We start from the raw sequence: 11,838 nt of genomic DNA on the forward strand, positions 1-11,838 counted from the left end.
TCTGTCACCAAGATATTGTCTACCAGTGAGAAGGAATTCTTCCTCGCTGGTCCGTAAAAGGGATTGATCTCTCAATAATTATTTTATTGAAAAACCGGTCGTGACAGTCATTCAGAAAAATATTCATGACAATTAAAATATGTTCACGTGTTTCAATAATATGTTCATCACATTAAAAAATATTGATCTTATGTAAAACAATTGTTCCATAAGTTATATAATAAAAATGCATATTATTTAAAAAATATTCGTCCATTTTCAAAATATGTTTATGTCATATAAAAAAGTTAATTCAAGGTAAAATAATATTCAGGTAATTTAGAGAAATTAAAAGTTTCCTACCATTTTAAAAAGTGTTAGCGCATTTGAAAAAAATGTGTTTGTGCCAATAAAAAAATCTTCGCATAGTTAAAAGGAGTTTTAAACCATTTCAAAATTTTGTTCACGCATTTAAGCAAAATGTGTTTGTGACATTTAAAAAAATGTTCGCATAGTTAAAAGTAGTTTTATACCATTTTAAAAAGTGTTCACGTATTTCCGAAATGTGTTCGCGTCATTTTTATAAAATTAGAGAAACTGTTTTTTTTTTTTCTAGTTGTAATTTCTGCCAAAGAACTTCGCGCCTTGAATGTTGAAGCATACATGATAGCTAGATATGGCGTCTCGCTCATCTAGGGATAGACATTTGTTGCTAGAATCACCGCATGCTCTGATGTGATCCCTGTAAACGTTGCCACTGATCAAAGAAGATTAGCTATCTTTGCTGAATAAAAGAGTTGCGGGGCGTGGAGGAGTTGCGAGAGCCATGGGAAGTGCCGGAGGATGGAGCCCGTGGAGGTCGTCGGTCTTGCCCGCCCGGTCCACCGTACTTTCTTTCCGCGAGCGAGAAGTGCATCACGACGAGCTAGTGTGAGCACTGATGAGGCGAGCCACAACGGGCGCCTCGTGCGGTCATGCGGCTCTGACAGGGCGGCGAATATCCTATTGCACGGGCGGATGCGATCGACGCACCTGCACGGACATTACAGCGCGGCCATGGCTTGCCGCAGCAGTTGTTGAAGGAGATGGAGCGGGCAAAGATCTCATCGGTTTTGTTTAAGCGACGGGACCGTCCGAGGAAGCTGCGACGAAGCTGCCTCCCTCCCTCCCTCCCCGCCGCGCGCGGATCCAAGACGTCCGTCCGCCGGCGCGTGCTCTGGTTCGTTGGTTGGCAACGGCGGTTGCGGTTGGGAGCTGGGGCAGTACGTACGTAACGTACCCGCCGGTACCTGTCGGTGGGACGGGGGGCCGCCCCAACCTCGGCCAGCCTGGCCTCGAGACCCGCGTGGCCACGTCCCCGGCCCGCTCCGTGAGCCCATCGGCACCGTCGCTTCCGGCGAGATGGCCACGTCCCGCAAGGAAGCAGCGCGCCTGGTCTTCGAACACTGCGCTCCAGCCTGTCCGCGCTGACCGAGGAGCCCGACGGATGGGCGAACGTGCGGGTAGACCCACCGGGCGTCGGCAGTGGGGCAGGGGAGGGAGCAGTACCCGCAGCTGTACGGTGCGGTTGTGCATGCATGCATCGGGTACGGCGTGTAGCGACTAGCGAGGTTGAGGTGGAGGGTGCCCGCGCGGGTCGGGTGCGGTTGCGCGGGGCGTGGATCTCTCGCACGCACGCATCCATCGGCACCGCCTAGCTCGGGCCGGGTCGCCCAACGTAGTACGCTGGTTGGTTTCGAGCGCACTCCACCGCCCCTTGCTCACTGGTCGTGTCTGTCTGTCCGCAAAAACGACGGAAAACAACAACAATTCTGATCCAAGGTGGCTCCAAACGAAGCGTCCCATCCGCCGACCTTCTGGTCTGTGTAGAGCTTCGGTTGGCTCCTACAGGTGAGTGAGAGGTGACACGTGAACGTGACAAGTTTTTTTTTTAGAATCCGTGAACGTGACAAGTAAGAGCACATAAAAATCGTACCAAACAATTTCTCATTAAGGGCATTTCTTATGGCGACCCGCAAATTTCCTCCCGCATCCGTCCACAAACACGGACGCGGGAAGCCGCCGTCTAGTCATAGCCACGTACATTTGAAATTTTATTTTATTTTTTGCCCGCACGATCAAATAGCCGTATACATAGGATACAAACTTTTAAATAGCCGCATGCAACAGTAGTTAAAATTTAAAGAAGTTCAAATATCCTCCAACATTGTTTTCACCTTTAACCATCTACTAATGCTCAATCAGATCTTCCTCCAGCCGCTCGTGAGTTGGTCGATGCCAAATTTGTTGATGCATCCAAAAAAACTCTTCAAAATGTGTACGGATTCCGGTTAGGAAGCTGGATAGGATCACCCATGTTCTCAAATTCTAGAGCTGCGGCAGCATCCTCACCCTCATCCTCGACGATCATGTTATGCATGATCACACAACATGTCATCACCTCCCATAAAGTCTCTAGATCCCATTATTTAGCAAGTCCATGAACAACTGCATAACGTGCATCCAGAACACCAAATGCCCTCTGGACATCCTTTCTAGCTACTTCTTGTATTTGGGCAAAGTGAGTCTTTTTTCGGCCAACTGGGTTAGAGATGGTGCTGACAAAACTATTTTTAGCTCCGGCGATTCGTTGAACCGTTGCCGGGCATGGTGAGTATAGAAGGAGCAGATGGTACCCGGCGGGGCGGTCGGAGGACAGTGGTTGAACGGCGACGAAGGAGTAGCGGGATGGAGCCCTGCTGGAAGCGCTAGAGGTGAAGGGGACATAGAGTTTCGGCAGGGTGTGGGGCGAGGCCGGGGTGGTGGAGCTGCGGCGAAGGCAAGAGAGTAAGAAGGAAGAAGAAAAAATGGGGAGGATGGACGCGTGGAGTCCAGGAGGGGTTTTGGGTGGGCTGACGGTGTCGGAGTCCTACGTGTCTGACACCCGGACTCCCGCAAAGCTCCCCATGTTTGTCTCCGGTTTGCGGGAGAAAATGCGTCCCGAACACCCTACAGACCGATACAGGCTTGTGTTGAATGACGTCGGCGGTTCGGACAACATGATCCGAACGATGCGGATGATTTGCGGGTCCGCCTTGAAGATGCCCTAAACGTTGAGGCCGACAATCCGGTCATCGTCTTATCACAAAAATGCAACCAAACCAAACACCCTACGTCCAGTCCAAAACGTTCAGGCTCTCCAATACTCGTCCAATCGAAAGCAAGTGCAGGTCGTTGCACACAACAAGAAGCAACGAAGAGAGCTGTAGAGGTCGGATCTAGCCAGTCCATGGCCATCAAGCCGTCCTCCTAACTTGGAGGGAGACCTACTCCGCGAGGCCATCCATCGAACCTTGACCTCGACGGAGACAGACGCTCGCCGTTGCCGCAGAAATGCGAAGGCACTATGGCTCCGCATTGAGGAGTTGGAATGGCTTGCTCGGTAGAGGGTGACCAACACCGTGAAAGCCGTGTGCCTCCCCAAAGAGAAGGCCCGTGCAGCCCTATACCTTATCGGGTTCCCCTTATCCTCTCCATTCGACAACGACACCTCACTTACCACGTCGACGCCTGTCCACTAGTATCTACTCTCTTGTGTGTATTTTGTATTGAAATATTTAAAGAGACTTATATTTAGAAACAGATGGAGTAGTTCTAAATCGTATTTTCCTACAGAACAATCTATGGCTAGTTTTATGTTGAACTTACTTTGTCCGGTTCCATAAATTCTACTCCCCCATCTCACAATATAAGACGTTTTTACAAGCTAAAACAACTTGCAAAAACATCTTATATTGTGGGACGAAGGGAGTACTATGTATATGTGGTTCTATTTCCATCTTGCATGAACTTGGAGAGTTTAATATGAAGGGTAGCTACGAACACAGACATTTGAGGGGTGATCGGACGTTGTCCGCAATCATATAGGGACTCAAATTACCACATTCCAGTTGTAGCTACTCTAAATTTCAAAAATCCGAGTTGAAAGGAGAAGCATAGAGATCGGATTTGCAGATTCATTCATCTTCTACAAACACCCCCCCCCCCCCCCCCCCCCACTGCTCCTCGTATCCTTTCTGCTTAAAAAGTTGATGATGAGTTCACATGTGGGATTATACAAATAAACAAATACACTTGTACCCACATGTGAGACTCGCAACATTTCAAAAGATATAATAAACAATTATTATTATTGTGAGACCTATCCCATCCCAGATAAACAAATACAGTGCTACCCTAATGTGAGAATAACACTCTTACAAAAACATATATTATAAATACATACGATTCCAATTCAAAATCATGGTGTTTATTTTAATTTCTCTACCCAATCAATTCTTCTAGTTCTATAGGATAGTAGAAGAGGCCGAACACATTGCAATTTCAACGTGGTCATAGACGTTGTCCTCCTACCAATCTTATGCATTCAAATTACTCGTCCATTCGCCTATGTCTTAAATTGTTATCTCACTATAAATCTTGTAGAGGACCTACATTCCTACAATAGTCGCTTACAAATCATCAGTGACTACAACATGACCTTTTGTTATATTTACACTCCCTTTTTAATTACAAACCATGCAATAGATGTAAGACATCATCTTTTGATGATTTCCTAAGCTAATACGTAGTATCCCATCGTCGTTTTTATGGCTCCGTAGGGGCATTGTTCAAAATTTGAATGAAATACACGGTGGCCAAAACGAAAATCAAGAAGTGGGCCCTCCTCGATCCGGCCCCACATGGCATCCAGCTAGCGAAAACGACAAGCGCCGCGGGTAGGATTGGACCGGACCAGGCAGGAGGTTTCGTTTCCGTTGCGTACGTTGCATGCAGTTGCAGTTGGACGAGGCCTCGTGCGGCCAGCTGTTGCTGCCGCCCACATCACCGGCCGTCCCCGGCTACAAATACACTCCTCCCATCTCCTCCCCCCGACAACCACCAACCGCTCGCCGCCGCCCACAACCCAACCCATCAATCACTCTCCCATCCCAGTTCATCGATCCTCCTCGTCGTAGCATCAGAAAGCCAGCTAGCCAGAACCATCAATCTCGATGGAGCGGTGCGACCGGATCAGGGGCCCGTGGAGCCCGGAGGAGGACGGCGCGCTGCGGCGGCTGGTGGAGCTCGACGGCGCGCGCAACTGGACGGCCATCGGCCGCGGGGTGCCCGGCCGCTCCGGCAAGTCGTGCCGCCTGCGGTGGTGTAACCAGCTGTCGCCCGGGGTGGAGCGCAGGCCCTTCACGGCCGACGAGGACGCCGCCATTGCACGCGCCCACGCCAGGCTCGGGAACCGATGGGCCGCCATCGCGCGCCTCCTCCGTGGCCGCACCGACAACGCCGTCAAGAACCACTGGAACTGCTCCCTCAAGCGCAGGCTCGGCGACCTGGGCGCTTATGGAGTCGCCGAGGGTGAGCTGGAGGAGCGGCCGTGCAAGCGCGCCAGCGTCACGCCGGACAGCACCTCCGGATCGGGGTCGGGGTCTGGCTCCGGGTCGGACCGCAGCGACCTCAGCCATGGCGGCGCGTTCGGGCTCGGCCAGGTTTACCTTCGCCCGGTGGCGCGGGCCGGCGGGTTCGAGCCCGCGGACTGCGCCATGAGCCGGCGGCACGAGGAGAAGGAGGAACAGGAGGACCCGCTGACCTCGCTCTCGCTCTCCCTCCCGGGCACGGACGTCCAGGGGTTCCACCACGACAGTTCCCACAGTCATTTCCACCAGCCGTCGTCCTCCCCGTCGCCGCCGCCCGTTCCGGCGCCGGCATCCCACCCATTTAGCCCCGAGTTCGCGGAGCTGATGCACGAGATGATCCGGGACGAGGTGCGCAGGTACATCTCCGGCGTCGGCTGCGGCGCCAACCTGCCGTCCATGCCGCTATTGGTGGACGGCGTCATGCGGGCCGCGGCGGAGCGCGCCGGCGGTCTCGCGAGGATGCAGTGACCAAGAACAATCGATCCATCCGGTCGATCAGTTAGGACAGCCGCCATCTGCTCACTGGTGTTGCTTCATTCGTTAGGATCTGAAGTCTGAACTGAATTAGCAATGGAAGAAGGAAGAACTAGGCAGAGCCAAGCTAAGCTAAGCTCACGCTTTGATTCTTTCTTTCTGTATATACAAACAAATGAAATGGAAAGAAACATGCATGTGTCTAAGTCAGAGCTCACTCGTATTGCTGCGAATACCGAACAGCAAACAAATCTACCAGTACGTATGGATCTGAAGCAAAAATAATAATAATCCGTTTTGCATCTGACGCAAGGAGATGCAGAGTATCATCAAGCGTGCAAGGGGCGCGAGAAAACCTATGTGCTCTAGGATGGAGTAGTACAAATTTTCAGCAAAAGGCGCTCATGTATGAAAAAAGTTCATGATTCAGAAAATGAACATCATGTTGGATTCAGCTAAACTGTTGTACCGAAACATAATACCGACACTTTAAGTAACCTACCACTGATGCTAGCTAATTACCCGTGCATTGCAACGAGGGCATATATATTTTAGTAATTTAACATTAATGATATCTTGCATACATATTCAAAATCTTCTTGCACAGCAGGCTGCCGTCGTGACTTCTTTTTTACCGGCAAATCACTCTCCTTTTATTTCTTTATTATTTTTTCTCCCAACAAAAAATGTTTTTCAGAGTGATATGTGAATGGATATATTGGCAACCATAATAAAATATCAAGAGATAACAAATCTTAAATCAAAGAATTTAAGAATGTATCCGTGATGCATTTGACATTGATCCCTTTCCACAAATGTGTTTTGTGTTATCAAACATTGATTTCTTTCCACAGATTTGGTCTTTAAAGAGTGATTCGGGATCACCGTGATTGATTCTTTTCCATAACAACATTACTAATTTGCCAGATAAATAGATCAGTGGGATAAAAATCAGTTTAAATAAAATGGGGGAATAGAAAATAAATCAGTGGGTGAGGTTTAACCGGAATGGAGGCGACACTGTACAGGTCTATGTCGATTCTGATATGCCGAGCAAAAACCAACCTATTGATCATAGAAAAAATAAAGGAAACCAGAAAAAACAAAACATATAGAAAAGGAAAAATAAAAATGCGCGCACGCATCAAATGGATGACCAACTTTGATTTATGTTTTGGTAAGATTTGTATTTGATTTGTGTATGAGTAGTGAAAGCCAAGGAAAGTTTGGTTTAGTTGAGATTTTCTTAAGATTAATTTGAAAGTTGTTTTGGAAAAGTGTCGATTTGATTGAGTTAATGCACGTGTCAAATGGGCCCGCCCAAATTGGTTGCACTTGAGCGAAAGATCGTCTATAAGACGCTCGCGTGCGTAATATAGGATTTGCCGAGGGGTGATGGGAGAGAGGCGAGACTACCAACTCCTCCTTTAGGAGTAGAGATTAATGGATTATTACGTGAATTTATTCCGGCAGAAGGGCGAGAATGTGGAGTGGGGAGGGAGGATGCGATCTGTGGACGCCCGTATTTCAGAGGTTTATATGTTCGCTTTGGTTTAGTTGTTTCATGTAGTTTCTTTCTAAGCTTTTCTTTTGGTAAATATTTGTGAAGATATTATGGTTTCAGTTAAATGAAATCGGAGGAGAGCTCTCTTTATAATATATATATAAATCTGTATGGGGAGGGACAATTTAGAGATAGGATCATCAGTCAAAAATGATGTGCTTGACAGAGCAAAACCTGCAGCATCAACAGGGCATCATACTGGCGGTGCACCTATGAATCTATTGTTTTCTGCTCTAAAAGCACCGACAAATACATAGCTACGCTTCTGAACCAGAACAGTGACGAAAGGGTTCAGAACATAGTTGTCCATCAAGCAAACACATAAGTTAGTTCAGAGAGTTGTCCATCCATACTAACGAAAGACACTAGTCCATCCACAGAAGATGCATAGGAGTAGCGCTAGTAGCGCGATCTTGCTTAGACCTGGCTGTTGTCCTCCAGGCGGCCCTTGGTGGCCTCCGCGTCACACACTGGTGCCGGCACCATCCTCGATGTGGGGCGGCTCGTGCGCCTCCCTGGCCTTTCCCCATAGCACCATGTAGAGGCCGGCCACGATGAGCACCGATCCAACCGCACTGGGCAGTGACACCACACCAAAAGAAAATGCATGTCAGCATAAGAGGATGAAGCTTGTTAAAGAAAAATAATCTCGAGGGTATACGCTATATATGCACTAAGCATCTTAGGTGCAATAGGGGTACTAGGTGCAAGATTAGCATCTTTGATACTTGTTCTAAGATAAGATTCTAAGAAAAAATGACAAATAGCAAATGAGTTCTTTTACAAGCATTAAATTAAACAACTAATATTAGGTTTGCTACTCCTAGTACATACAATAACATATGCTTAACACCTCATTGATCTCCTAAAGCTCAGACCATGTTTATGTTAAAGAAAATGGGACTAGAGCAAACACTTACTCTCCGAGGTGTATCTTTCGCCGAGGAACTCCCAGCCCAGCACGGCGCAGACCACCAACACCACGGGGTTGAACATGGAGACGAACAGTGGGCCACGCAGCTTAATGCACCACGTCATCACCACAAAGGTGGCCCCCCAGCCCACGACCCCCTGCATACATATGCACGAATTTTGGTTAGGAACATGATTGTCGCAATCATGGATGGAAAGTAGAGATTTCCATACCATGTAGAGGACGGAGTAGAGCCGGATGCCGGACCCGAGCTCCCACACGGAGGCGCGCTGGTCCACGGCGGCGCTCACCACCGCGAACTCCACACCCACGATCAGAGACATGATGATGGTGCTGGTGTAAGGCGCTGCGAACCGTTGCGAGGTCTTGTTCTACGTACAAGCAAAAATTTCATCACCGGCCAAAATGCAAAGTTAATTAGGAGTAGATTACTGATTGACTGGTTATGAGTACATGCATGGCTACGGTTGCGTACCTGTAGAATCAGCCATCCGGCCCAGGCCACGCAGCTGAGGATGATGAGCACGTCGCCGACCGACACGGGGCTTCGGGCGCCGGTGGCCTTCGCTGCCGCAGCGGCGGCGATCTCCTCGGCGTATGCATCTCCCAGATGCAGAGGCCGGGGGTCATCCTCCATTTCTAAAAAAAAAAAACCTCCAGTGGAGCGGCGAGGCCCAGATCTTGAGCAGGGGGCCCTTGCAGAAGAGCATCACCATTGATCCGCCGAGGCAGGCGATCGTGCCGGCGACCTTGGCCTGCCCGGCGCACGTTTTGAGCCTCAGCGTCTCCATCTTGGCCGTCGCCGCGATGACGAACGTCAGGGCGGGCACCAGGTTGCCCAGCGCCGACGCCACCGTGGGGCTTGTCGACTGGAAGCCCAGGAAATAGAGCAGCTCGCTCAGTGACATTCTGTACGCGCACGCTAGTCCCCAATCAATCAAAGTAACAGTCGAGCATTGACACTGTAATTTGGAACACTTTATTCTTTCTAGCTAGTACATCAGCTGGCCATTGCTGCAATGAAGTAATTACGGAGTACATACCCGAGAGTGGAGGAGATGAAGATCTCCAGGATCACCCTCCTGCTCATCATCGCCCAGAGGTTCCTGCACCATTCATCTACGGCCAGCCAAGGTCCATCTCAGAGAGGGAAAGATTTCCCTGGGCGTGAGATCGCAAGGTTGAGGGATCGACAAGAGAGAGAGAGAGGAAAACTGGTACCGCTCGTAGTAGAGCGCGATGGGAGCGAGGACTCCGGCGGCGACGAAGCTCCTGCTGGCGATGAGCACGAACGGGCTCATGCCCGTGTCCAGCGAGAGCTTGGAGAGCACATTCATGCCGGCGAAGCCCGCCTGGACCGCCAGCATGGCCAGCGTCGGCAAGCAGCCCATGGCTGGCGTGCCACCGGCCGGACTTGCAGACGATGGAGAAGTCGGGTGTTGGAGAGGCGATTAGGGGGGCGGGGCGAAGATGGCAATGGCCAGTTGGAGAGCTAATTCCGAGGATGTAGTGTCTATTTGAGCGTGGGAGTGGGACACTATCGTATCGTGTCGTGTCGTACGGATGGAATATTCACCACCATCGATCTCCATCGAGAGTTATTGCTTCACCCCTTGTGCACCATGACCATGGCAGTCAGAGTTCTGACGTGACCGACGAGACAAAATGGATATAAAGGACAAAGTAGTTCATTAGAGGCAATGCAGCACCACGCTTGCTACAACAGCACGTCCCAGGCCAGATCGAGAGGTTTCCAATGCTCGCTCGTGCTCCCGAGCGGTCCAGTAGGGTGACACGTCCAAGAAACCTTGCCATGCATCAAAGGACATGCATGCATACGCATGTAATTAAATAAAATAATAATCTTGTAAAAACCTACCAGAGTGATTTCCACGTAACCCTATTGGGTCACAGTCACGTATGTAACATGGTCATACATGTAAATAATGTACGTTATTGCCACATCAGTTTAGCCTCCTGTCCAGTGATCCTAGGAGCTCGTTTGTTTGAATAAAGCTCTCTAAGGCCAACTCCACCGCGCGACCCATTTTGTCCGGATGTGTCCGTTTGGAATAAAACGGATATACCAGACGACCCAGTGGCAAACCCCATTTTAATTTTTCGTCCGTTTCGTGTCCGTTTCACCCCATCTCTGGACCAAAGTTGGTCTCGTTTTGAGGCCAAAGTGGACACAGACGGACACTCTCTGGCCACTCCTTGTCCGCCTCGGTCCACTTGCATGTGCAGTGTGGCCCGCCTGTCATACAAATAAAATAGGCCCATCTGCCCACCCACCCATACAAATAAAAATCGAAGCGGCACGGGCGGGGCAAGCGGGGCCCCGGCGATGGCGAGGCCGCACCCGGCGAGCGCGCGCGGCCGCCAGTGGTTGCGGCACCGGCCGGGCGCGAGGGCACGGGGGGGGGGGGGGGGGGGGGGGCAGGGCGAGCGAGCTGGCGAGTGGGGCGAGCGGCGACAGGCGGGGGCGCACGCGGCGGCAAGAGGGGCGCGGGACTGCTGGGCGGCGAGCGCGGCCAGGCAGCAGCGGGGGCGCGGGGCGCGCGTGGCGGTGGGCAGCGGCGGGCGGAGGCTGCGGCGCGGCGGGCGGGGCGGGCGCGGCAGGCGGGGCGAGCTGGGCAGGCGCGGGCGAGGCGGCGGCGGGGCGAGCGGGGCGCGGCGGCGAGGCTGCGGCGCAGGGGGCGGGAGCGGCAGGCGGGCGGGCGCGGGCGAGGCTGCGGCGGGGCGAGCGGGGCGCGGCGGGCGGGCGCGACGAGGCGGCGGCGAGCGCGGCGCGCAGGCGGGGACGAGCGAGCAGGCGGACGTTTTGGGTCTCTATGCCACGGGGGGACCTCGAACACAAGCCGGACACGCATGTCCGTTTTCGTTTCATTGCCGCCCCAAACGGACGAAATCCGGATAAAACGGACATCTGTTTGGGGTCATACGGTGGAGTTGGCCTAAATTCCCCTAAAAAAGAAAGAATACGGAGGACTACACACGGAAATGAGAAGTAGAGAATGCACCGATCGATCTACTCGTGGGGCCACAAGTTTGTGGTGACCGTAACGTGCCTGCCCAGCCCTGCAATGCAGGTTTCGAAAAAGGAATTGTACTACGAACGTGCAGGCCTCGACATATATAGCCAGTAATAATGTCGCAACAGTAGAGTGGAGGGCACCTCACTACGAGCTTCACGACGTAGTGCCTGGTGTGGACGTGTGTGTCATAGCTTTTGCTGCACAAGGCCACAAGGGGGCAGTAAGATAGTGACCATTTTGCCAGAAATAGCCCCCGCGACCATTACAAGATGTGCAAGGCCCCCAAGTGTATAGCTTTTACTCCTACTCTTCGACTTCGAGTGTAGTAGCTCCATCGGTGGCAGAGCGGCAGGCATTTGAATGATGCCCCGATCGACCCCAAGGCCCTGTGCGCCATAG

General features: G+C 51.4%; 1 protein-coding gene and 1 pseudogene across 1 annotated transcript; one reads left to right on the top strand and one right to left on the bottom strand.

Moving 5' to 3' along the window:
* The first annotated feature begins 4,908 nt into the window (after nucleotides 1-4,908).
* On the top strand, nucleotides 4,909-6,113 carry LOC109747614 (transcription factor MYB44). Its single transcript, XM_020306644.4, has one exon. The coding sequence runs from the start codon at nucleotides 5,013-5,015 to the stop codon at nucleotides 5,895-5,897; it is 885 nt and encodes a 294-aa protein (XP_020162233.1). The 5' UTR covers nucleotides 4,909-5,012; the 3' UTR covers nucleotides 5,898-6,113.
* Nucleotides 6,114-7,834: 1,721 nt separating this feature from the next.
* Nucleotides 7,835-9,792, bottom strand: LOC109747611 (WAT1-related protein At1g09380-like; annotated as a pseudogene).
* Nucleotides 9,793-11,838: the final 2,046 nt, after the last annotated feature.

This window comes from Aegilops tauschii, chromosome 7 (assembly GCF_002575655.3).
Source record: "Aegilops tauschii subsp. strangulata cultivar AL8/78 chromosome 7, Aet v6.0, whole genome shotgun sequence".
Taxonomy (NCBI): domain Eukaryota; kingdom Viridiplantae; phylum Streptophyta; class Magnoliopsida; order Poales; family Poaceae; genus Aegilops; species Aegilops tauschii.